The sequence below is a fragment of the Gobio gobio genome (genome assembly GCF_949357685.1).
Source record: "Gobio gobio genome assembly, chromosome: 1".
In the NCBI taxonomy this organism is placed as follows: Eukaryota; Metazoa; Chordata; class Actinopteri; order Cypriniformes; family Gobionidae; genus Gobio; species Gobio gobio.
In genome coordinates, this window is record NC_137097.1 from 56,872,879 (window position 1) to 56,900,660 (window position 27,782).

At 36.8% G+C, this 27,782-nt stretch overlaps 1 protein-coding gene and 1 long non-coding RNA gene across 2 annotated transcripts in view; both read right to left on the bottom strand.

The window, feature by feature from the left end:
* Positions 1 to 1,786: 1,786 nt before the first annotated feature.
* cntnap1 (contactin associated protein 1) overlaps positions 1,787 to 27,782 on the bottom strand; it is a 33,767-nt gene continuing 7,771 nt past the window's right edge. Inside the window, exons 2-24 of the mRNA XM_079835367.1 lie at positions 22,297 to 22,398; positions 21,398 to 21,591; positions 20,970 to 21,123; positions 20,043 to 20,246; positions 19,198 to 19,382; positions 18,781 to 18,933; positions 18,356 to 18,617; positions 17,600 to 17,749; positions 17,145 to 17,316; positions 16,053 to 16,159; positions 15,824 to 15,943; positions 15,524 to 15,727; positions 14,138 to 14,294; positions 13,379 to 13,506; positions 12,628 to 12,801; positions 12,303 to 12,521; positions 11,978 to 12,217; positions 7,586 to 7,828; positions 7,385 to 7,512; positions 7,201 to 7,294; positions 6,111 to 6,341; positions 5,510 to 5,554; positions 1,787 to 4,292 (exon numbers count right to left, since the gene is read on the bottom strand). Coding sequence (XP_079691493.1) covers positions 4,093 to 4,292; positions 5,510 to 5,554; positions 6,111 to 6,341; positions 7,201 to 7,294; positions 7,385 to 7,512; positions 7,586 to 7,828; positions 11,978 to 12,217; positions 12,303 to 12,521; positions 12,628 to 12,801; positions 13,379 to 13,506; positions 14,138 to 14,294; positions 15,524 to 15,727; positions 15,824 to 15,943; positions 16,053 to 16,159; positions 17,145 to 17,316; positions 17,600 to 17,749; positions 18,356 to 18,617; positions 18,781 to 18,933; positions 19,198 to 19,382; positions 20,043 to 20,246; positions 20,970 to 21,123; positions 21,398 to 21,591; positions 22,297 to 22,398 — 3,866 coding nt within the window. The 3' untranslated portion in view covers positions 1,787 to 4,092. The remainder of the gene's footprint in view (positions 4,293 to 5,509; positions 5,555 to 6,110; positions 6,342 to 7,200; positions 7,295 to 7,384; positions 7,513 to 7,585; positions 7,829 to 11,977; positions 12,218 to 12,302; positions 12,522 to 12,627; positions 12,802 to 13,378; positions 13,507 to 14,137; positions 14,295 to 15,523; positions 15,728 to 15,823; positions 15,944 to 16,052; positions 16,160 to 17,144; positions 17,317 to 17,599; positions 17,750 to 18,355; positions 18,618 to 18,780; positions 18,934 to 19,197; positions 19,383 to 20,042; positions 20,247 to 20,969; positions 21,124 to 21,397; positions 21,592 to 22,296; positions 22,399 to 27,782) is intronic.
* Positions 25,600 to 27,738, bottom strand: LOC307127396. The gene is made up of 2 exons (XR_013816636.1): positions 27,637 to 27,738; positions 25,600 to 27,163 (listed from the first exon to the last, which is right to left on the bottom strand). It is a non-coding gene; the product is annotated as an uncharacterized lncRNA (long non-coding RNA).

Genomic DNA, 27,782 nt, shown 5'->3' on the forward strand with positions numbered 1-27,782 from the left:
TTTGCACCAAGTATAGCAAAAAATATAATTAATTCCAATTTGGTCAAACAGGACTTGTAAATAAATATGTAGTGCATTTGTAAAAGGTGATAAAGAAAATATTTCACAGTGAATTAGTGTGTTTACATATACACATGTAAAATGGATCCCTACAAAACAGTATTAAGTGATACATTTCTCCGAATTAAACAAACGGACCTCCACATGCTGATGAGAGATGTGGATTCTTCAAACATTCAGTCAAATGTATGTGAATGAGGTAATGCTCCTATATACGACACACAATACCTCACTTCCTCAAACATACATCACGCAAGCTAGTGCTGAATACCAGCCATTTACACCGTCCGCTCTCTTCTCGTTTCACATGAACATTCATTTGAAAACTACCACTATCTGGTGTAATCATTTATACTCACTTTTTAAAGAAAATGTCAAGTATGAGGAGACTTTGAAAGGTGTTTGTCCCTGCAATTTGAGTTTCATTCATCGTTCAAGACTCTTTTCAAAGTAAAAAATGAATTGAAAGTCTATATTCCACTGGTTTAGACTAGAGGATGGTAGAAGGGAAGAAATAAAAGAAGGAGGGATACATGTACAAAAAAAAAAAAAAGAATAACAGACAAAAGAGGAGGTTTAGAAACCTGGCAGAGGTCATGAGGTTAAAGCTGAACTAATCCATTCAACACTCGTCTATTCAAAATACTCTCACTTGCCAGCCTTTTTATACAAATTAGAATGATAAAAAGAGAAGTACACTTTATTTATACATATACATAAACAGCATAATCTGTGGGTGAATATTACGCAATCTCTTTGATAAAAGCTCTTATGGCTCTGTTAAAGAAACGGACTAAAGAACATGTGCCTGGCACTGGAAGCAGCGGATTCTTCTTTTTCTTATTGCATTTTCGATGAAAAGTGCAGTAGTCATGCAAAATGCATAGCTTCTAAAGATAATATACGTGTTCTATTTTATTTGCTCTTTTTTTGTCTGTTTTAATAGCTCATTTTACATCCTGAAAGATGATTGAAGTGATCTAAGCTCTGGGTAAGACCGCCATCAAAACAGCTAAGAAGCAGCAGCAGCAGCAATAATGGTGTCCTACAGCAAACGCATGAATGAATCGATAAAAAACAAACATGACTATACATGGGAGTCTTCCATCCACAGACTTCAGTCTGTGATGTGTGAAAGCCTCTCGAGCACAATAACCAGACTTGTGCTGAACTTCAGTGTTTCAAGAAAGCTTTCGATTGTGACCTGCTTTATGACTATTTCTGTCCAAAATCTAGATTTGAACTACCTTTAACAACCAGATTGCAATTTATGATATTAGAACATCCACCATAACACATTACGTTTGCAATTCCTCTAAATTCTAAAGATGTAATTTTAGTGTTTCTGACATTCAATTATTGATCCAAAGCTAAAACATGAACAGTCTGTTCACAATTGGTTTCTGATCAATATATAGGCCCTATAGATTGTAGACTCCACAACTACAAGTAAACGCATGCAGCCAGAAGATGCACACTATAAAAGTGCAGTCCGTCTAGAACAGTGGTTCCCAAACTTTTTCGTCTTGTGTACCTGATAGGCACATCAATAAGGCTAAAGTACCCTATTATCATTTTTACTGAAAAAATAATAATAATTTGATTATGAATGCAAAAAATGGACCACATAAATATAAAACTTGCACTTGTTACAAAATGTTTTAATATAAAGCAAGATATTAATAATAAGATATTAATTCTAATAGGTTCTAATCTTTATTTTTTTGGTTGGGAATCACTGGTCTAAAATAATTAGCTAAATCATGAATATGATGTAAACTGAACAGAAATATGACATCATTGTACACTATTATAAAAATCTATAGCAGTTCGCTTTGGCCCATAGGAAGAATTCTATTTAACAGACAGAGGACACAACAGCTTAAACAATCTCTGATCACTGAAAACTTATTCCTGCCTGCATTGGGATTGTAAAATATGAAGTCAAAAGTCAAAATGCCTAGAGAATGGCTTGAAAAGGCTGGTGTGTGTTGCTGTAACAGCAGTGATAATCTATCGAATGCCATCATGATCAGTGTTACCAACCCTGAGACGTACAGTACAACACACCATGTTCATGTCTGATCTGCATGGGAAGATGGTAAGACATCAATTGACCTCACTGGCCTTTAGTCAAGAAACTTCTTTAAAAATCTTTCAGGGATCCAATTTGACAAAAATGTTCTAGGGTGCGTCTCATTCAGTTCCCTAGCTCCCGAGCTCGTGAATCAGTATATTGTGTACACGTATTCGGGCACTGGTAACAGTAAAAGACGATGGCTCACTACACTTTGGGACACTGATTACTCTATTTCAAATAAATAACATCATTGGTATGTATGAACAAAAGCAGAGCTGATATCTTTCTGACATTACTTTAGTAGGCTACATTATGATAAATACTTTGCATATACGTGCAACATTTCAGCCGTAAATAAATTATAAATGTTAGCTAGATTGTGTTCATTACCTGTCTAACGATGTATGTTTATGCTGAAATATAATAAAATAGTTTCTGTTTTTTAAAACATATCGCGTGTCATTATCGGTCACTATGTGTAGTGAGTTGGCTCAAGGGATTTGGCGCTTCAGAACTTCGGTAAAGGGAGCATAGTGAGCATCGATGCACCCTGGAAGGATTCTGCAAATGGAGACAGCCCTTAAAATGCCCTGACTACTGAACTAGGGAGCTGATTGAGACGCAAATATGGCTACTCTCATAAAAACACCTTTCTGCAGTTTTTGATATGCCACATAAATAATATTTCCCCAGACAGATTGTTCAGCACATTAAAGTCATTGTGCTCGCTCTAAAGAAGCTGAAGCCATTCAATGCCATTTGACTCTCCATCTCTTATAAGCGCCACAACCGAATTTAGCCAGTAGTATAACACATATACTTAAATACCATATATCTGAGCAAATTCCTCCAGTAATATGTTAATGAAGTTTCAGTGATGATAAAACAGATATGTGTAAACATATCTACATCTTCAAAACGTTGTACTCTGAAGGTTGTTGTGCATTTTGTGCAGATTCTCTCATTAACACAACAGCATGACTAAACACGTTTAAATCTACAACTACGTTTGCCAGTACACAATAATAAGCCAAAAAGATTTCACCTAGTATAGGCTATACAGGGCTCCCACACCATTTGACGAATGCATTCTCAGTTTTTCAGATTTACAGATTTTTATTGTAGCCTATTATTTATTTTTTTGATGATTTCAAGTTAATTTTTAACCAATAAAATATTTTTGAGATGGACATAGCTAGAAATATTTATGCTGGCTACATAACATAATTTCCATGACACTTCGGGCCAGTTGTGATGTTTTAAAAATAAGAATTTTATCGAGATTACACTCACAAAAAGTGAATTTCTAACCAATAAAACTTTTTGAAATCAGCATAACTATAAAGATTTACTATACCTACATTTTATTTATTTATTTTTTTCATGACTTTTCCAGTCATTCTTGATTTTTAGAAATTATATGGATTTTGTAAAAAATAATATTATCGTGATTGCATGAAAAAAAGGCGGCTTTACTGTTGAGATGCCCATAACTATAAAGAATATTAATTTTCAACTCAAATTTCCATTACTTTTCCATGATTGTATTCATTTCCAAAACGTTTTTTATAGACCTGGAAATCACAATTCTAAAATTCCCTGACATTTCCAGGTCTCTATGACCGTGGGAACCCTGGATCAGTCTTTGAAAGTTTCCTGTAATGTTGCTGAGGCACTTCAGTCGGCCCGCACTGCCAGTGCTCATTGATCAGATGGTAAATTGTCTCTAGCATGCTTTTTTCGAACCCTGCCAAAGCACCAAATATCAGATTACACTGTAAAAATAACGAGACAGAAAAATAAATATACAGTTACATTACCATAAAGGCGAAAGATACATAAAAAAAAATCACATTTGCAACTCATTCCTCAGTCTTCACCATTTTACCTCCCTCATAATCACCAGTACTCCTCTTTTTTCCCCCAGACATCCCTCAGTCTGTAGTTGTGTGTTATTCATTGGGACTTTCCTCCTGTATTTCCGGCATGTTCTTTCTATCCTTGCGCAGAGTATCAGTGAGGGGCCGAGAGGAGCTGGGCGACTCGAGTTGCTTCGGTTCATTAGTGTGGTAACTGCCTTTATACCTGTACAGGTAAATGTAGAGGCCGTACAGGATCAGGAAGAGCAACATCAGAGACACAGTCACGATTACTGTGGAGAAATAGACACACACACATACAGAGAGAGAGAGAGAGAGAGAGAGAGAGAGAGAGAGAGAGAGCAGTCGTTAGCATTAAGCTTAATGCTCTTATGGTGCCCTAGCTGAGCTGTCTGCAAATGATGGCTTAAATATAATTTGTATCATGTCGATGTTGCAGAATTCACAGGAGAGACTGCTGCTGACTGTCAGCCCACATGTATTCATAAGCTTTAAAGGGATAGTTCATGCAAAAATGAAAATTCTGGCATCATTTACTTTCATGTTGTTCCAAATCTAATGCAACTCAATCCATATGCATTACTTTTATGATTACTTTTTTTTCTTCTTCTAGTCACTTTGATATGGTCACTATATATGAATTGTTGTTGTTATGGAAAGAGCTGTATAAAGATTCTTCTATTTCTTCTATTTCTATTTTGCTGTGGGATCTGCAACCACTGGCAAGGAGGATTAAGTGTGTGTGTGTGTGTGTGTGTGTGTGTGTGTGTGTGTGTGTGTGTGTGTGTGTGTGTGTGTGTGTGTGTGTGTGTGTGTGTGTGTGTGTGTGTGTGTGTGAGAGAGAGAGAAACAAGTCTTGTTTATCCTGGAAAAGAGATGACAATCAGACAGCCAGAGAAGAAGAGGATTTGAGTTAAGCAACAAAGGATGATTGGAAAAAAAAATGAACAAGGATCTTTTATGAAAATTGAAGAGTTCAATTTGAAAAATTGTCTTTGTTTTGTTATGATGGGATTGATCTTGTTAGTATTATAAAAATGTACATTTACAACGATAAAATGAATATAACATACTAATGTAACAGTAACATATATAGCATTGTCCAGAATATGGTCATTTGTAAAGTTATCCTTATATGACGTTTTATCACTGATGATAGCAAGTTTCTGTCATGTAAGCTCGGCTTTATGCAGAAGCTTATATTCCCATGAATGTTCCCTAATCCTGTGTTCTGCAAATTAAGAAGATTTGAAAAATAGGTTTTAGATTCACAAACAGAGAAGGTCAGCATAGTTTGCGGTACTGGCTGAAAGGGAATAAAAGAAAAAAAGGAGAACAGAATATAGAATTGTACATTTAACAGAAATAGTTTTTTTTTTGTGTCATTTTTATTGAGAGGATGGTAGAAATGTGATGGGAAGTAACAGGTATAAGAGGTGTTCAGGAAACGGCACTATAGATAATAAACTTAGTGTGACTGTAAACTTACATGTCATCCAAGGTGGGGTGACATCATCATGAATGTAATAAAAGACTACAAAGAAAAAGAAAAAACACATTACTTGAGGGTGAAAAACAACATTCAATCACAGTTCAGTCACCATAACATACTGTAAGAGTAGAAATGTAACAAATTTCACCCTACTTTTATTTACTAACGCTACCATTCAAAGGTTAGGGGTCTAAGATGTGTTGATGTTTTTTAAATAAATCTCGTATGCTCTCCAAGACTGCATTTATTTATTATAAAAACAGTAATAATGTGTAATATTATTACAAATTAAAATAATTTAATATTTTAAAATGTAATTTATTCCTGTGATTTGAATTTTCAGCTTTTATTACTTCTGAAATCATTCTATGATGATTTGATGTTCATTTGTATTATTATTATCATCAGTTTTGAAAACCATGATACATTTCTATCAGGATGACTATTTCATTGAAATGTTTCTAAAATTATTCATCTCTTTATTGTTCCTTTTGATCAATATAATGCATCCTTGCTGACTGAAAGTATTAATTTCTTAAAAACATGAATAGTAGTGTATGTTAGGTATTCATGCGAAAGTTAGGATATGTAGTCTTACACAGGCCAGTGAACCAGGGGTCATCCTCCCAAGGAACATATCCTAAGACGGGGGGAAACGCCCCACAGTTAGACTCCACCACATAGCCTTGAGTCGTCACAGGTGGATTAGTTACATTGGGTCGGAAGTAGGCCTTCAGTGGGGCAAAGATATTATAGCGGACCCCAGAAATACAGCCCATAAAACCTGGACCGTTGTGCCTCTGAATTTCGTAGTCTACACCTCCCACCTCTATGAAAAAAGACCAGAAGACAAATCAATCCAACAACTTTTCATTCACAGGCAACAATTTAAAGGTACACTATGCAAAAATGTTTTGTTTAAAATGAACAAAATATGAATAAGTCAATACATGATCAATCCTTCTTCCAAAATGTGTTCTTGTCTTACCCTGATACACTATAGTAAGCCTATTGTAAGTGTTATGGTTTTTACGGGAAATTTGCGGACATGCGTCACTCGCCAGTGTGTGTCTCATCATATCCATAAACAGAGAAAAGTTGCTCCGGTTACTTTGACGTGTATATGGTGTGGGTTAGTTGTCACAACACCCGTAAAAAATAAATACAAAAAAAACACTGAACAGAGGAGAGTCTGCTGGCAAAAAGAGAATGCGACAGAGTTTGTAATAAAACAAGAATCAACATTGGCTTGGCTTTTTGGATATGGCGAGAACTGAGGGGTTTTAAATGTTGTAAAAGCGACGCGGGAATGGTGTTGTTATTACTCAACAGTTGTTATCATTTACACAGTTTTATTGAACAGATAAATATGCCATATGTAGCTCTCTAACAGAGTTCATTGTAAAGCATTATCTTTTGTGAAGGGTCATTTCATTATGGTTGTTGTAGCGCTGTGCCTGAATCAATTTTTTAAGGAAGTAGCTAGAGCATGTCTATTTATGGGTAAAGCTACAGTAACACATTCAGCTAGTCAGCTTGAGATCCTTTCCATATAAACTGTATATTATATATCTTATACCTAGTAGTGAAGCACAACCAAAACTATTTTCTTCCGCAAAATGCATTCAGTCTTTGACTAGAGGACCAAAAGTCACATAATACCTTTGAGATAAAAATGCTTGTCTTACCCATAACTCTACCCAAGAATATAGACTTTGGTGAGTCAAATCGGGGAATCTCTCCTGGTATTAACTTCTCAATCCACGGATCCATGTAGTCCACCTAGATCCAGATACAAATCCAAATACAAACAGTGTGCCTTTGGTATGCTAATAACAGTAAAAAAAAGTCAGATCTAGTTTGAGATCCTACCTGTGTCCATACTGTGTAGTTGTGTCGGGTGATGTTGACAAAATGAGGAAAGCCATCGGCCATGTTTCTGTCAGTCAACTTAAATTTGTAGCTTATTATCCCAAGCCGATATCTCAGCGACAGAGTACCTGCAAAGGAAGTGACATCAGTGCTAAAGCTAATGTTTTGTATGGTCTGGTGTGATTGTGTTTGTGTATTTACCATCTTTCTTGAGCAGGACAGCGATGTAATCATTGCCGAAGGAGCTGATATATAGGAGCACAGCTGGGGCCTGTAGAGTGCTGAAGCTGAACTCTATGTCATCAGTTGTTGTGTTGTAGCCGAGGGTGAAATTGTGCCAGTGAGGCTCTATCCAGAAGTTTGCCCACCATGCGTCAAAGGAAATAGGCTCTTTGCGGATGTCATACCGCAGCCACGCTCCCACATCAAAGAATGCCCCGATATCTAAAAGAATGTGACACAAGCAGAGATCATACTTTTGTCATACATCATAAGACTTGAATAGCCTCATCATTGGCAATCCATCATATCTAGGACTGTAACAGTTCATAATATTGTATCCAAGAGGTTATTATTCTGACTTCTGAGAGATTTGGTCTTTAAATTGTAATATAAAGACTGTCAAACAATTAAAATAGCAATTAACATAATAATATTTTTGTGTGTGTGTGTGTTTCAGTTACCCACAAAAGTGCTGAGTAGTGTAAGGTAACTACATGGGTTAAGTTAAAGGGTTAGTTCACCCAAAAATGAAAATTCTGTCATTAATTACTTACCCTCATGTCGTTCGACACCCGTCAGACCTCTGTTCATCTTTGGAACAGAAATGAAGATATTTTAGTTGAAATCTGATGGCTCTGAAAGGCCTCCATTGGCTCAATGGCACGGTTCACTCTCAAGACCCTTAAAAGGTACTAAAGACGTCGTTACAAAGTCCATCTCACTACAGTGGTTCTAAAATAACTTTAGGAATCGGCGACAATAGTTTTTGTGCGCAAAAAACCCCTAAATAACGACTTACATAGTGATGACGATTTCAAAACAAGGCATCATGAAGCTTCGAAGCGTTATGAATCAGCGAGTCGAATCAGCGGTTTGAATCGCCAAATTTCAGCAGTTTGATTCACTGATTCATAACGCTTCGAAGCTTCATGAGGCCGTGTTTTGAAATCGTCATCACTATGTAAGTCGTTATTTCGGGTTTTTTTGCGCACAAAAACTATTCTCGCCGATTCATAAAGTTATTTTAGAACCACTGTAGTGAGATGGACTTTGTAACAACGTCTTTAGTACCTTTTAAGGGTCTTGAGAGTGAACCGTGCCATTGAGCCAATGGAGGCCTTTCAGAGCCATCAGATTTCAACTAAAATATCTTCATTTCTGTTCCGAAGATGAACAGAGGTCTGACGGGTGTCGAACGACCCATTTTTGGGTGAACTAACCCTTTAAGGTTTAGGGGTAGGTTCAGGGTTAGTACATAGTGTCATTACTTCAACAAGTACATTACTATAAACAGTATGTTCATGCAAAACTGTAAAATAAAGTGCTACCGGGACTATTTACAAGTTTGACTTGTCAAACTGTTAGTCTGTGCATTAATTGTGGGGATTTTACGGTGCTCCTCTCTGCAGGTTACCATTTGTACGCCAGTAGGTGGCGAAAAAGAAACTGTCTTTATGAGCGAGTCATTTACAGTTTTTCTCAGTCGCTTTGGTACATTTCTCAGATCAGAATTGAAATTCTCAAAGCTACCTGTTCAATCTTCACATCATTGTGTCACTTGTGCACATCAAAAAAGCAGTTTCTCATTTCTTTGAATAAGTTGCAAATGCTTGTGTACATCCATGCAAATGATTATGTACAATTCTCTGCTGTTTCCTACATTATCAGTTTCATATGTCATGTTGATCAAAATGTATTACAGTTTTTCTCAGTCGCTTTGGTACATTTCTCGAATCATGCTCGACATTTGCAAAACAGTAAGTGCATTTCTCAAAACAATTCGTACAAATAGCAAAACACCATGGATTACCTGCAAAAGCCAGTCTCTTGCTCAAAATCCTTAGTTCATCTCTCAAAAGTAAATATCTGTGTCAATGAACATGTCAGTGCCATCAGAATGACAAGTCCTTGTGTCATTGTGTACGGATAAGATGGTCAAATTGCTTAGTCATATTGTCAATATAACCGTGTACAGAGGGATGTTCTGATGTAAATATGGCTAAAGTTTTGATGACAATTATTGTAAATTGTAGGTTACACCTTAGTGTATGTTGGAGTTTGAATGCAAGAGACTGGACAAGATTCACATTTACGCTTTTACTGTTTGTACTGTAATTTGTTGACTGACCATGTCATTGCGATACAGAAAGGAAAAGACAGCACTGCATAGCACAAAGAAGAAAAAAAATGAAAAAAAAGAAATGTGAACGTCTAATGGAAATGTATAGAAATATGCTTGACATATTTGACAACTTGTTCAACCATTTTGCATGTAAAGACTTATGCTATGAACTAATGCCTAATTTTTGTGGGGGGGTGAGGCTATTCAACAGAGACCCATTATAATACATTTTGATCAACATGACGTAAGCAATTGATAATGTATAAAACAGCAGAGAATTGTGCATAATCATTAGCATGGATGTACCAAAGCATTTGCAACTTGTTCAAATAAATGAGAAACTGCTTTTTTGATGTGCACAAGTGACACAATGATGTGAAGATTGAACAGGTAGCTTTGAGAATTTATATTCTGATCTGAGAAATGTACCAAAGCGACTGAGAAAAACTGTAAAATGGGTCTCTGTTGAATAGTCTTACCCCCCACAACATTTAGGCATTAGTTCATAGCACAAGTCTTTACATGCAAAATGGTTGAACAAGTTGTCATAAAATGTCAAGCATATTTCTATACATTTCCGTTAGACGTTCACATTTCTACTTTTGTTTTTCAGTTTTTTTTTCTCTTTGTGCTTTGCAGTGCTGTCTTTTCCTTTCTGTATCGCAATGACATGGTCTGTCAACAAATTACAGTACAAACAGTAAAAGCGTAAATGTGAATCTTGTCCAGTCTCTTGCATTCAAACTCCCACATACACTAAGGTGTAACCTACAATTTACAATAATTGTCATCAAAATTTTAGCCATATTTACATCAGAACATCCCTCCAGAGTACAGTTATATTGACAATATGACTAAGCAATTTGACTGTGTTATCCGTACACAATGACACAAGGACTTGTCATTCTGATGGCACTGACATGTTCATTGACATAGATATTTGAGAGATGAACTAAGGATTTTGATCAAGAGACTGGCTTTTGCAGGTAATCCATGGTGTTTTGCTATTTGTACGAATGGTTTTGAGAAATGCACTTACTGTTTTGCAAATGTCGAGCATGATTCGAGAAATGTACCAAAGCGACTGAGAAAAACTGTAAATGATTCACTCAACTGATTCAAACTCAATTGTTCTTCAGCAATAAGTCATTGAATCATTTACTCATCTGGTTTCATTCATTCATTCGTCCGTTCGTTCGTTCATTCATTCATTCATTCATTCACCAAATAAACATGTGACTGGCTACGACCAAAATCGCATACTCTCTGAGCAGGTACCTATTCTGAATAACTTACTTTGCACCTGTCAAAAAAGTATGACAAACGGATGCTTAATTTCTTAACTGCATACATTAACACAATAAATTTGACAAACCTTAATATATAATAACTAAATATATAATTTATTGTAGGTTCATTCATGCAGTAAGTCATGTATACTAATAAATGACTAATAAATCATAAATCAGCTCATTATGAATCCTGTTGGTGACTATATTAGATAGACAGACAGACAGACAGACAGACACAGATAGATAGATAGATAGATAGATAGATAGATAGATAGATAGATAGATAGATAGATAGATAGATAGATAGATAGATAGATAGATAGATAGATAGATAGATAGATAGATAGATAGATAGATAGATAGATAGATAGATAGATAGATAGATAGATAGATAGATAGATAGATAGATAGATAGATAGATAGATAGATAGATAGATAGATAGATAGATAGATAGATAGATAGATAGATAGTAATTTATTAGTATATAGTATTTATTGTAAAACACAATTCAGCTCTATGCCAACGTTTTAAATATTCCCACACAGATCATCCAAAAAAGCAGTTTAATTCACAGAACAGACAAATCCCCTTTAGCCTAAATCAGCTCTAGATTTAGAGGCTTGAAATGGAAAGTGAAAACTAAAGCCAAAATCTGTCACTCTCTTTTCAGGCAGTGACTCTCTCTTTAACGGGTCCTCAGAGGCACCAGTTTGTTTGTTCCTCCCATTTATTATCCTTCACTTGAATCTGTTTTAATCTTTTAAATTCCCTAAGTCTCATAAAACTAAAATGCGTTTGTAATAATTAGTCTTTCCCCAGCTAAAGATGAAAAGATATCACTTTAAATTTGCATATGCTTATTAGGAAACATCTGTAGTCTGTATTTAGCACCATGTCAATTTGAGGCAGCGTGAGTGTGAGAGATTACATGAATATGCAAATGTACGTTAACTCACCTAAATGACAGTAATAGCCATCAAAGCCTGTGTTATTGCAGTCACAGACGTATGAAGCATACCCATCAATGCACTGGCCTCCATTTCGACACGGTATAGAGGCATTCAGACATGCTCCAGTGCAGTTCCTACGTATCCCAGCTTTCTCGTCAACCTTCCCCTCCAAATCCAAAGGCACCCCATTCATCCTCAGCCCACGCAGACAACCCAGGAAAGGCCTTAAGGTGTGATTGGCCGCACCTGAATACAGATGCATGGTATGTTTTTCCATCAACTGCTTGAAGCAATGTTTTCTTGCTTGAAACTCCAGCTCTATGATTCTTACCTACGAGCAGGGGTTGTGTGAACTTCATTGTGATGTAGGTCTGGCCTGGAAACTTGTGTATGGCCGGAGGCAGGAAATCAACTTTGAGACGAGCCAATTTCACATTGATTTCAGCTTCTACATAGTGCCATTCATTATCGTTGAGAGGTTTAGGAGAGCGCAGGGTCACGTTTCTAATTCCATCACCCACCATGAAAATAAATACCACCTCAGTTGTAGCTGTTAAAATTTAAGGAGAAACTGATGAAGGAGATATCAGAATCATTATATGTGTCATACATTTTTATGATATTCACAGTGCTACTGCCATGGAAACTACACTCACAATTGAGTTCAATTCGTAAGAAATTACGGAGGTGGTCATCTGAGCTCTCCACAAACACTCCGTAAGTGCGGTAGGTCCTGAAGTGGAATGTAATGTCGGCACTGGTGCCTGGCTTGAAGGTGGGGAACTTCAGATAGGTGGGCTTGGTGAAAGCTATGGTGTTCCAGATACTCCCTAAGAGAAGGATTTCTCATGAACAAACAACACTGCTTTATTTGGTAAAAGTAAATATGTGTATTAAAGGGATAGTTCACCCAAAAATGATTTACTCACCCTAAAGTTCCAAACCCATATGAAATTCTTTCTTCTGCCAAACACAAAGAGTATATTTGGAAGAATATGGGTAATCTGCAACCAAACAGTTGATGGGCCCCATTGGCTGCCATATGGGGGAAAAAAATACTATGGAAGTCATTGGGGCTCAACTGTTTGGTTACTGATATTCTTCAAAATATCTACTTTTGTGTTCAGCAGAAGCAATAAATCCATAGAGGGTTGGAACAACTTGAGTGTGAGTAAATGACGACAGAATTTTCATTTTTGTCTGAACTATCCCTTTAAGGGACATAATGTACAGTTAGTCATTAACATAAACCCTTTCAGGGTCATAAAAGGCCACTCTGCTTTGTGTTTATTTTGTTACCATAAACCAAAAGACTGTGCATTCCCATTTACGTATGTCAGGAAGGATCTTCTTATTATATAAGAAAGACTTTTCATCTATTGTATCTGTGTAATGTTCATAACTCACTGTCTCCATGGCAGTACAGCGCCCCAACACTGTAGCGAGCTTCTGAACCGGTGCGGTTGGTGTCCCCTATGACAATCCTCCTGACAGGCAGATGGTCTCGGAACGACAGGTAGCCTTTATCTGAGTGCCTAGTAAATGTAAATGAGTGAAGTGTGAAGTAAGAGTGAAACTAGCCTTTAACAAATCAATGAATATTTAGCTCTCTTTATCCCGTATATAAACTGTACTACCGGTCAAAAGTTTGGGGTCGGTACGATTTTTGTATGCTTTTGAAGTCTCTTATGCTCACCATTGGTCAGGATAATGTGAAATATTAGTACAGTTTAAAATGTTCTATTAATATACTGTATATTATAAAATTTAATTTATCTTGTGACGACAAAGCTGAATTTTCAGCATCATTACTCCACTCTTCAAACTCACATGATCCTTCATAAACCATACTAATATGATGATTTGATGTTCAGAAATAAACATTTCTGATTATCAGTATTCAAAAGAACAGCATTTATTTCAAAAAGTAATCTTTTTTAACATTATAAATGCATTCTCACTGACTAAAGTGTTCATTTCCCTCTTTTAAACAAATCGGACCCCAAACTTTTGAACAGCATTGTATATACAAAGTTTTTTCATATTTAAGTGACTGTTTACTTAGTGTTTATTAAAGATAGAAAACATAAATAAATACAATCACACAGACAAAGTTTATAAGGTATATTTAGATGACATATTCATTCTTTCTCATCTCAGTCTCACCATTGGCGGTAGTCTGCGTCACAGTTGCACCAGTACTTGGAGTCAGTGCAAGTTTGATTGACAGCACATCCACATTTTCCACTTTCAGGGAAAGCTCCTCCCCAGTATTCATGGCTCTCATTATGCCGGCCAATCCAGTAAGAGTAAGGCCGTCCATCTGTTAACAATAATAAGTAAAATCAAAGAAAGACTCAATGGGGAGCAGTGGCTGTACAAGTTCTGGGTCCACAGAGTAGGGGGCCATAATGACTGGGCCTTACTATAGCTATATGCAAACATAATATACTTAGTGGTAAACAGTGACTGAGCAGATTCCTAAAAGTGTTACTCAGCAGAGAAAGGCTGAGAAGGTCAGTGACACTAATTATACTCAAGCTCTGGGCAATTCAGCTCTAGCAGAGTCAGACTCTTCTAGTGTTTTGCTCTGAATCCATAGCTCAGATCAATGCTTCAACAGCCATTTAAAAACTCACAGCTGTGGTTCTTTTACACAAGTTTTTTTCTTCTACTATGCTATACAGTTCAGCTACACGTGATGGCTGCAGATATGCACAATAACAGAACATGTTCAATTATTTAAAGGGATATTATGACTTTCTTTCTTCTGTAAAATTTTGAATAAGGGACATCAAGCAACAAAAATAAGAGAAAAAAAATCATAATGGATAATAAAAGGTTTTTATTCTCTGTCTTCTTAAAGCATAAGTCATTACTAACTCAAATATATACCTCTAGTGAGCTGTTAACTACTGTGACCAAATCTTTGTATCAGTAGTTGAACTTTGAAGAATTTATGAACAAATCATTTAAACACACTGGCTGCATCCGAAATCGCATACTTCCTACTATCTAGTAGGTGAAAAACAGTGACAAAAGAAGTATACCCAAATACACAGTATTCATAAAAGAGAGGGCAACAAGTAGATGGCCTACTTCTTCCAGCGACATTCTGAAGTGTGCATACAATGGACACTTTACTATCCCATGAGGCCACGGGAGAGGATTTAATAATGGCAGTGAAGCAACGCAACTGACGCTGATACATGATAATGACAACATGGCGAATGTAATACGTCCAGATTACATTCACACTACACACATTTCATACTACATAGAACATACTTTTTTAGCAGTCGTGAAGCAATTATCCAAAATTAGTACCTACTCTAGAGAGTATGCTATTTCGGATGCAGCCTAGCCCAACTGAAGCAACCGATTCTTTGCGGATTGCCTCATGTCTTCAAAAATTAACATTTTGAGTTAAAGTCATAGAATCATTCAGGTTTGGAACAACATGAGGGTAAATAAATGCACTCATTCATGCACTAAACAAACAAGATTATTCAACATACTGAATTCCACCCGTCATTGTGAAACCTTACTTACGTGGAGTATTGAGGAGGCGTGACTTGTAGCATGAGATCTCAATCCACTGTTCACAGTATAAGGAGGTGTTTGCTAATGCAGTGACTTCATCCCAGGATGCGTTTACATACTTGACGTCCCCAATATACGGTAGATCCACAGTGGAGCCGCTCACCTTGGTGCTTTTCATGCGATTGTGCTCGATAACGGTCCATGATTTTTGCACTAAAAATGTGATGTGATCAATCTTAACTCACCAAAATCATGTAAAATCCTTCGAAAATGATTTCAACATGTCAATCTTTTCCACTTCATACATACACATATTGCAGTAGACTGTGAAAGGCTTCAGTGGTCCACTCAGATCTGGATCTATGGTGTAGTTGCCTGACCAGTACTTCCCATTCAGTCTGTAGGCCTCACATGACTCCCTGTAGACGGCTGGGATGGAGGGAGAGAGAGACAGAGAGAGACTTAAAATAGAGCGAATTCTTATATTTCACCAACAAAAAGTCAATATAGAGGAATCTCCTCGGTAAAAGACACTCACAGTTATGACAAACCTCCCCCTTGTAGCCAGTGTTGTTACACACACACAAGAAGTCATTCCAGGACTGAATACACCTGCCTTCATGTTCGCATGGGTTTGGAGAGCACCTGAAGAAAATAAGAGAAGGCTGACACTTTAATAATGCACGTCTCAAGGTGCATGTAATAATAATAATGCACGTCTATGACACTGGGCATGTCTTGTTTTTTTCGCAAGGCTTTGTTTCTCCTTTATGAGCTTTATATGATTATATATGTATGTTATATTATTAATATTGATGTTTTTGACAGAAAACAAGACTTAACATCTGAAGTCATTTTGCATAAAGAGTGTTTAAATATTTTTACTGGAGAACAAGACAAAAATACTGCAGTGCATGTTTCTTATGTTTTTGTGCATCCTGATTGCCTAATGCCTATTACGGATTATGACATGATATCCCACTCACGCATGTTAGTTTTTATATCATGGTGGTAATCTTCCATTGACTTCTATTGTTTTTATAGAGCTGAGCTCATCCGTTTTATCTCCTTTCACATTTTCATTTTTATTAAGGCATAATTTTGAGTTTATTAAGCAGTTTTCCTGATGAAGACTATTATTGTGAGGACATGTTCCTCCAGTGTTGCCCTTACAAAAATGAACCATGATTTTTTGGCTAATTGATTACCATTTATATAACCACAGTCTTACCAGAAATACCATGGTTAAACTATGGTTAGAGTAGCAAAACCATGGTTAATTTGTGGTCACTATGGTTTAACTACAATAACCATGGTTTTTTGGTTTTATTTGTAGTAAAACCATGGTTCATTTTCGTAAGGGTGGCGCCAACCCATCCCCCACCCACACACGTTGTGTTTTCATGTTTTATGGGGACCTTTGACAGACATTATGATTTTATACTGTATAAACTGTATATTCTATCCACTACCCCTAAACCTACCCATCACAGAAAACCTTCTTTCATTTTTACATTTGCAAAAAACATAATTTAGTCTGATTTATAAGCTGTTTTCCTCATGGGGACCAAAAAATGGACATTTCGTTCTCATTTCGTAGGGTTTACCTGAGCCACACACACACACACACCTATCAGTGATTCCACAGGTACCCAGCAGGATTTCGGCATATCTGCCCCATTTCCTCTGCAGCATGACATCTATATCCACCGGCTCATCATCTATAAAGATCTGCTGCATGCAGCCGTGGAAACGAGACAGCTTGGTCACACAGCGAGCCGTGTTATTGGTCTTAGGACAACCTGCGGCACAGCAGATATGAAATATTCATCTCATTATCTGCTCTGCAACTATAAGGCACTAAATACATTCTCATTTAGGCAACATTATGGCATTAGATGTGCATATTTATGTATAATAGATAATAGGTAAACAACCTGCATTGTATAGCATTCTTGTTTACATTAACACTGATTTACAGACATCTTTAAGGCAGTTTTAGAGAAGAGTGGTGCTCAGTTTTAACCATGAGGCACTTAATAATAACAGACTACTCCTCCTTATATTCTGTGATCTGTTACTTACCCCCGAAGAAGTAGCGGTCTCCTGTACGAACCATGAAGGGGTTGGTGATCTTCAGTGGTGAGCTCTCATCTTCATCTATAGTGATAGTTAGTAAGTTGTCTTTGGCGGTCAGGTCTACTGTGTGCCAGAAGCCATCATTGAGACGGTACCCTTAAACACACACAAAAAAGTAAAATATTTACTGCATATAATCTTAGACCAGACCAGTTTTGGTCCTGTTAAACTCTTGCCCCCGGTTTCACAGACAGGGCTTAAGTGTAGTCCCATACTAAAATGCATTTTTGAGCTGTTTTAACTGAAACTTAACTTTCTAAGGCATGTTTATAAAAGCTACTTAAATGTCCTAATTGAGTTGCCTAATCCTAGTGTAACCCCTCCTGTTCGAACCACCCACTCCAAGCGGGACTCGAACCCGGTTCCGCTGGCATGAAAGTCGGACACTCTAACAAGGAAGCTGAAGGCTGCAACCCCTAGTGTCAGTCATTAGGGCGTCTCTTGAGATCAGAGGAGTGAGATTTTTTACACGCACAGCAACTACTAGCTGGCCTCCGTTACACTTGCACAGCGACTACTAGCTGGCCTCCGTTACATTTGCACAGCGACTACTAGCTGGCCTCCGTTACACTCGCTTAATCTAGACCCTGTCTGTGAACCCGGGCCTTGGTCTATGGGTGTTCCATTCAGACCTCTCTTACAGAAATAGAGTTCAAAATGTCATAACTAATATTATGGACACAAACCTCAATAATACTGTACCTGCAGCAAAGCGTAATCTCTTGTTTCCAGGCTGCATGAGAGTGACGTTGACCTGTCCTTCACTGAGGCCAAGCTCCAGAGAGCCCAATTCATCTGCAAACCTGGTGAACATCAGTAACCCTGTGTAGTCCCATGAGCGGAACTTAAACTTTACCGCCAGACGGTTCTTCCGGAAGAACCCGGGAAGCTGCAGGTAGTTGTTGGGTCCTGCAAAGGTCATGGGCTTCCAGAGGAGGTCCCGGCAGGTATAATGCATGTTTTTCTGAAGAAGGACAGATGAGAATATGGAAATATACAAATAATGCCTAAAATATTTTGCCATACTATGGACATCCAAATGTGATATCATCATATGTGATTATCATTGTCATATTAATTTACCCCACATGTTTTTGGTTGTGTGAATTTAGGAAAACTCTGCATACCTTTTTAGGAGCTAGTCGAATTTCAGGCTCCTGGTACTGTGTCATGGAGATGACATTGATTCCATTGATAAAGACGTTCTCCATGCAGCCACGGAAATTAACCTTACCAGGCAGGTGGGGTGTTTCTTTCTCAATCACACCGCCAACATAAATCTAAAGAGAAATGGATGATTGAGTTTCGGGCGGGGCTATCTGATTGTCTGACCAATGGTGTTTGTGATACCTGCTTAAAAACAGTAATTATTTTACTCCATTTGGTGATACTAATGGCACAGAAATGACACCCTTCACTTTTAACAGAGGCATTTTTCGTTTTAATTCTTCATTTGTTCTGAACAAATGTGAGTGATATGTAATTTATCAGTGAGTGTGATACAGTGTGCATTTATTGTTCATGCCATTGATCCAACATGTCACCTGTTTGTCCAGATCAAGGTACTGGAACTCTCCGTTGAGGACAGCAGTCTCGGTCTGGCCATCCAGGGTGAAGTTAACCTCTCGCCCGTAACGCTTGATGGTGACGTAGTGCCAGTGCTGGGTGTCCAGCAGGTTTCCCAGCATCATTGTGGTCATCCCATTGGTGTTATGAACTGTGCTGCTCCCTTAAATAGATTATGAATATATGTCCTCATGATGATAGATAGATAGATGCACTCTAAAAAAAAAAGGTTCTATATGGCACTAAAAGTGGTTCTTCGTCGTAATCATATAGGAACCACTTTTGGTGCTATATAGCACCATATCTTAACATGTTCTGTATATGGTAGCGGTGCTATATAGCACCTTAGTCAGTGGTGCTATATAGCACCTTAACAAAAGAACCGCTGAAGAGCCGCTGAAGAACCACTGAAGCACCAAAATTGGTGCTATACAGCACTTAAAAAGATTCCCCTACACTCTTAAAAATAAAGGTTCTTAAATGGTTCTTTGGTGGGGTGTATGGTTCCATGAAGAACCTTTAATATCCAAAGAACCTTTCCATTGCACAAAAGGTTCTTTGTAGCGCAGAAAGGTTCTTTAGACTATAAAATGGTTCGAAAAAAATGGTTCTTTAAAAAACCTTTCACAAAATAGTTCTTCAGGGAATCAAAAAATGGTTCTTCTATGGCATCGCTGTGAAAACATCGCTGTGAGAACTTTTTGGTTCTTCCTGGCACCTTTACTTTTAAGGGTGTATGATTATGAGTGAAGAACCAATTTTAGTGCCATATAGAACCTTTTTTTTAGAGTGTGGATAGATAGAACGATATTTTCATCATTACCCAGACTGATATGAAAGTAGAGGCGTCCAGTCTTTAGTTCCAGAGTGACAGAGTCTCCCTGCAGACCCTCACTGTGCAGGAGAACACCATCCTTCTCCAAGGTCTTAAAATTCAGAGCGTAGTGGTCCTGAAGTGTCCTCATCCTGCCCCGTGGGAATGAATATGCCACCATGTCATCCCCCTCAAACTGCATCACATATGAGTCTGTTAGGGTCAAAGGTCAAGATTATGGAGAGGATTGTTAAAAACTGTATTACAAGATCCTATTTATGCTACAAACCAAACACAAAATAGACAAGCTACTGTGTCTAGCTGTTTTCTCAATGACCTTGGCCTACATTGATGCCCAGATCATCAAGGGCACATTGCTTCTAGCTTTCACAGGTTAGCATAATAGTAATTGAATTTAAGTTATTAAGTTATTAATACATTTTACAGGAAGTATGTGTGTGTGCTTGATGTTGTACATGGAAAAAGTGGTATTTTTTTGCAATACAAAAACATTAACATTTGAATGATACACTTTTATGGCAAACTGCGAAAATACATTATACACAGTCTTTTTCTTTTGATTTTCAGTATTAATATGTTTAAAATCCTCGAAAAACAAGATACAAAGCACTTGAGAAGAAAAAAATGATATATTAAGTCTTGCCGTACGGAAAAAAAAACTGTTCCTTTTTTATTTCTTTGTAAAAGACATAATGCCATTTTCCTTCTCAAGTACCTGTAGGATGCTGAGATATATTTACTGGAAAACAAGACCAAAATACTGATTAAAAAGGATTTTCTGCAGTGCAACTCAAAGGACCAGTTAATATTACAAAGCACTGATGAGATTTTCCCTTTCATGTTATGCTAAAGATCTTGGCTGCTGATAAAACACAAACAGTTGCCAGTGCCTCGGTCCAGACATGTGCCGTTTACCGTAAGGACAGCCGTAGAGCTCCATGCGAAGGCCGATTTTGCCTCCGTTCTCAGTATTCCAGCCCATGGGATAGATGCGCACATGTTTGGCAGTGAACGCATAATGAAAGACGTTTCTCTTCACCTGGTAGTAATTCCAGTTGCCAGGCAACGTCTGAGGGACACAAAATCTGATATTAAAGGCTCTATGAATGTTACACACCATTTACCAAATCAACAACTTCTCTCACCTACAACTAATCCAACATCTAAAATGTATTTATTTTATAAAAGGTCGAATTCTGACTGAATGAGTCATGTTCAAGGTCAAATAAGATAAAAGGTTCCTGTCTTGAACCTCTGCTTTAAACCAAACATCAGGACTTGATCAGCACAAATTACTTTTTGGTGGGCTTTCCAAACAATAATAAAACAGAGATAATTTTTACCATGTTGCCTCCATTCATGACATATGGAGTCCATGTGTCGAATCGATCACTGTACAGCAGCATGTATTTGGTGATCCAGTCATAAGAGTTGAAGGTACCCTGAGTAGCAATGGCCATGATACGATACTTCCTCCCCAAGTCAATCTGCATCCATGGCTGCCTGTCCCGAGGGGACGGAGACCAACCACTGCTTCCTACATATCACACACACATTTGAAAATCAAGCTCATAAAAAAATATGCAGACATTTGATGCTTCAGAGATTTCTTGTCATGGGCTAGTCACTAGTCATACATATTTTAGCCATCTGTAAGATGGCAGAAAAATCCAAATAATCAGCATTGTTAAAATAGAAAATTAAGAGAAATCCTTGAAAGATTTGATATATGTTTTGAAAGAACATGCCTTGTGTGTTTTTCTTTATTTATACATTTTTTTACTTCAAATAGTCAAAAATATATATTTTTTAAATTATTGTAAAATAGCCAGAAAAAGTACAAACAAAATAAAACTAAATAAATAAATAAAACAGTTCTGTTCCAGACTCTTCTGATGGCTATACAATATAATAAATCATTTTGATTATTTAACACTAGAGGACAATTTGCATGATACTGCATGTTTACTTTACAAAAGTGCAGCATTCAATTGCGTTTCAATGGAACAAAGTGATCTTGTGACTTTTACATATTAATTCTCATAATGTTATTGACTTTTTTAATTACAGTCATGTCACATAAAAGTAGTTACATCCACTTTTATTCACAAAATACTTTTTTTGCTTGAAAAGGGCAAACACGTTGGCTAAATCAAAGAAGGGAATAGGAGGTTAATATTGTTTCTCATCACTATTCTCAGCAAGACCTATTCAAAATGTTCCTTGTGGCCTGGTTACTTACCATACAGTTTGGCAAAGTGTGCAGAGTAAAAAAAGTTATATCTGGAAGAAGCATGGAAAGAGGACGCATAGAGAGGAGAAATCAACGGGTCTAAGCATGGCCCTGAACAAAGAGAAAGAAAAAGAGAATTACAGAAAATATTTAATGACATTATCGTAACTTTTACTTTTGACAAGATTTAATTAGCAGTATATTGAAAATAGGATAACCCAATGAAACTGTCAATTCATGGGGAAAGTTATGTCGGCCTACATAAATGATCTGAAATAAATACTTTGAATTACTGTTATTATGTATAATATCTCCAACCAAAATTGCAGCTTTGTCCTTCAAAGGTACACTAAGTATTTGGCGCTCTAGGGGGTAAATAACCAAACTACTAAGTGTCTTGCAGAAGAACATTGTACTGGAGCTACTTCTCTCTGTTTATGTATGACTGGGCTGGAACACTCGGCAGCGGTTGTCGTCCCACCCGAAACAGATCTTTAGTACTCATTTATACTTTGAGTATAACATTACCAAACAAAATCAGGCTCTACAGGCACACTTTGTGTGTTAATATTGTTAGGGTCTCATTTGCACAATGAGCATATGAACGGACCATGTATGAGTTGAGTGGTAAAGTTATATATTATATACAAAAAATGTGTGTTGAAGTGGATATAGGACACAATATAAATCAGGCCCATTTAGCAAGTCTTGTCATGGCATTTCATCAGTACCTCTGTAACACAAATCCCTACTTCAATTAGACCTGGCAACATTTCAGCCTAATCTAAATAGCAGAGTAAGATAAACCCACCTCAATCTCACCCTCTCCACAGAGCTCTAATAAAGCCATCTGCCCAAATGGCATCACATCTCACAGCCCATCCACCTCACCTCTCTAACTACAGCCGACACACAAACCAGGAGGAGAGGAAATGAAAGAGATTGGTGACAACAAGCTATCAAGATGAAAATCAACTAAGAGAATTGGGCTACAAACAACACAAGTCACATACTGTATCCTTCTCTCAAAATATTCCTCTACATTTACATTTATTCATGTATCAGATAGGAGTGTTGTAGTTTATAATAAGGAGACACAATGCAATTCGGTTGATCAGAATCTTCCACAGAGAAGCATGCGCAAATTGTAGACAATAGAATAATATATTATGGGTTATTTCAGAAAAAAATCAATGTGCCTTATCGAAGATGCTTATAAAGAAACTGAAGTGACAACAGCATAGCTATGAGGTTTTTTTTGGGGACTAAATTAATAGAATGGAGTTGGAACAGAGAGTGAAGGATCTGGAAAGTGACTTTGGAAAGTGTGCATTGTTGTGATACCGAAAAAATGCGTCTCTCTCTCTCTAGCAGATCTTATAAAAGATCTATTTTATAAAGAGTGTTTTCAAGCAAGGATTATGGTCCTATGAGGCCTATATGTGTTTAAGAAAACAGTTATTTTGTAACCGTGATATAAAATCACTGAAAGTTTTAAGGTACAAGTGGCCGTCACTGGGGTGGTACCCTTAAGGGTACATTTTTGTAGCTCTAAGTCAGGGGTTAGCTCTCTCAGGTCCTAGAGAGCTGATGTCCTGCAGAGTTTAGCTCCAACCCTGCTAAGCCATCACCAGTGCCGCCGCTCCCATTACGTGCGCATAGGGCATCAAAACGGCCAGCAGCGGTACTGGCCACCACCGTATAAAACTCATGGCTCCCAGCTTGCATTGCAGCATTAAGTATGCCACCATTGTTGAGATTTATATGCTGATTCTTGATATCTGTGTGCGTCTAAACTTTTTTTCTCCCATTCAGAATGTCTGATCTGTGGCAAGAAAGTATTGTTGGTGAATATTATTGATTAATATTTTTAGTCAGTAATGAGTTTAGTCATACATTTTTCTTCATGATAATTTTATGTTTATGGCTTCTTTTGAACAGATTTGAACAGATTATGTGTTATGTTTTGTTAACACTGTAACAAAAACCACAAACTCACAAACAAAAGGCAAGAGTAAAACTGCCCAACTTAAGGAAACACTGATCACCATAACAGTGACCAGACATTTTCAATAAAACATCAACATCTAAACCTCTGTTAATTCTCAATAAGAGCTTCTATAGACGTCTTTCGGGGTTGGAGCCAAACTCTGCAGGACAGCCACTCACTAGGACTGAACTTGTATACCTCTGCTCTAAGTAGAGGAAAACAATGGTATAACCTAAGTGTACCCTATAAAGGACCAATTGTGTACCATTAAAGGTATACAGTTATACGTTTTGTTCCTCTTTTGTATTGTACCTCCACTGTACCTTTATTCTGAGAGTGAATGACAACAACAACATGCTAAAAAATCATTCAAAACCAACATTGAGGATGTTCTCAAAAGGATGGTTTATACTGTAAATAAACTAAATAAAGTCTTCTTTTTGGGGTAAGGTTAATGATTGAGTAAGGTAAATTTGTAGAATTTATAATTAGATTTCTACAACAGAACTCCACTATTATATTCTAACTTAATTGTTTGTATTTCTCAATGAAGCATGTCCTGTAACTTTCAAAAAGAGACTGCAGGGGTCACACTGCTTAACACAACAGAGGTTATTAGTATTCTGACCACTGCAACTGCCAGTGAGGGAACAGAGGGGGGAAAGAAACCGTTTGATGGAGAGAAAGAGAGAGAGAGAGAGAGAGAGAGAGAGAGAGAGAGAGAGAGAGAGAGAGAGAGAGAGAGAGAGAGAGAGAGAGAGAGAGAGAGAGAGAGAGAGAGAGAGAGAGAGAGAGATCAAGGAATGCAATAGAATATTGCATGAGTCATCTTTCATTGTCAGATGATTTAAATTCCCATCTGATTCACAGTCCTCTGCTCAGTCATCTTTCAGCTTCCCAGCAAACATTATGACGTTTAATGACCGTTGAAAAGACGTCCCTCCGACACGTCCCGTCATGGTTGAAAAATAGTTCCAAAATGAAAGTTGAACGGACGTCTTCGACGTCATCTGGCCGTGAATACCACGTCTTTTCTGCGCGCCCCTGGACGTCTAAATGCGTCGTCTTCTGGATGTTTAAATGTGTCGTCTTCTGGATGTTTAAATGTGTTGCTGCATAATTTAAGTGTGTATATAAAATAATCACACACCCATTGTGTAACATCGTAAAATGCAATCAATTATGTCTTGGTTTTCACATTTTGACAGGTTCTAAAAAGGTTCAAAATCGGTCCAGTCAGACCTGAACGTCCATGAAACGTTTTAATCACGTGTACATCACAAACAAGAACACATTTGTGGACATAAGCAAAAAGAAGCATGTTCTGATTTAGCAAAACATTTTATTTTTTTGAACAGCCACAGATTTTCTTCTTTCATTAATGTTTAACATCCATTAACCAAACTAAAATAACAATTACAAAATACTGAATTATCATTATATAAAGGGATAGTTCACCCAAAAATTAAAATTAATTTACTCACCCTCACGTTTCAAACCTATACATTCCACATTTCTATGTTCTGCTGAACACAAAGATGTTTTAAAATTCTTTTGTAACCAAGCAGGTCTCGCCTCCCATTAACTACCATTGTAGGGAAAAATGATTATGGTAGTTAATGGGAGGTGAGAACTACTTGGTTACAAACATTCTTCAAGGGTCTTTTCTGACCCCAATGGACGTTTGCTCAAATAAAAAGTTCCCTTTGTACGGTTGTCAACACTCTCTAAATCTACAAATAAAAACAATTAATTGGATTGATATCTGTTTTTATGTTCGTGTGACAAAAAAAAGTCACACTCAGGCTGCTTAGAACAAATTTCATCCTCAAAAACAACAGAACATGCATACAGAAATGAAGTGGCACACTTCCAACAATGCATAAAACATCCACAATGCAAAATGATCATGCTCAAACACACACATACAGGAATATTTGTTCAATTTGTTATTGCTGTTCAGTTCATAGCATTTTGATGTTCATGTTGTGTATTGTTTACTCAATATGTAATAACTTAATTTCTGTAAATTTTTGTTCTGTTACAGTTAGTAACTGAAGTGTACATTCAATTTGTAGAATTATAAGAAAATCAGATGTTTGAAATAAAATGATAAATTCTAAAGACTCTGGTTTGATTCTAATCATAATGTAACATTGAAAAAAAATTCAGTACAAAAAAAATACTAAACTTTGACTAAATTAATTAATTTTAATTGTTATAATTGTGATTTCATAACATTTAGATATGAATCCAACTGTAAGATACTTGTGAAAAATGTCTTTCAGTCAGTCACATAGTAAGCAAATAGTGGAGCTTTGCAGCCATTTACTGGTAAAATTCTTTTTTTTATTATTATTATTATAAAACTGTATTTTCCAAAGGATGGGCAAAAATCTTACACTAAACAATGTCAAATTATCCATGTTATCCCCACGAATGAAAGTTAGAATTTTGGGTCTTTTATAAAGTGAATTTTACATAAACTGATTTTGTGTTTTAATTTATTTATATAAATTTAACAATTATTATAAATTCTCCAAAAACTGCACAGATGTTGAGTAAAAACATTAATAAACATAGTTTATAAAATTACATTTTGTTGCCTGGGGTCTGTGGAGTCCCTCTTAATTCCCAAATTAAGAGGGTTAAACAAGGGTTAGACATCTTTTTGTTCAGCAGAACATAGAAAGGTATACAGGTTTGAAACACGAGGGTGAGTAAATGACAACAATTTTCATTTTTGGGGGAACTATCCCTTAAACACATTAAAGTAGTTATTTTGTTTGTAATTTTTTGTAACCATCACCAACAGCTCTTCCTGGAGAGTGATTCAGGTGTTCTGCTATTGCTGCATCAATCTCAGAGTCCACCTATTCACAGCATCTGAGGGAAGAGAATATATTTATTTTTAAAATAATAGGAAAAATTTGAGGTAAATGACATGCACTTATTTTCAAAATGTATTGCAAAAATGATCTCACAGCTCAATAAAAAATAAATAAAAACATGCAACAAGATGAATGAATCATGAGTTAAACATAAGAAAAATGTAATCAACATGCATTACATTTTATTTTACTCTATAAAAGATGTTCTGCTCTAAATGGGTGTTAGTGGGGGATGGAAGCATTACTTTCTGAAAGAAACTCTCAAAAGGCTACATTAATAGGTTACAGTAATAACTTGTGCTGTATAATTAAACGTGTTTAAGTTGAAAGTAACGTTTAGCCTACTAGCTAATTAGCCAAAACTCAAGTAATTCTCTGTTGACAACGTGGGCCTCATTTCTTTCGGTTCCTTCATGTTAAACAAGTAAAACTCAAGTAAATTTATCAAATACTACAAAATGTACTTACCCAACAGTAGATTTTTAATAATATATCAAACTCTCTCCGCAAGTCCTCTTCTCCTCGTGGTTGTAATGTAGACAGGAACTGGAGAACGGAACGCTATCTCGCGAGATAATCTATAATATCGCGGGATTTTGAAATATCGCTAGATT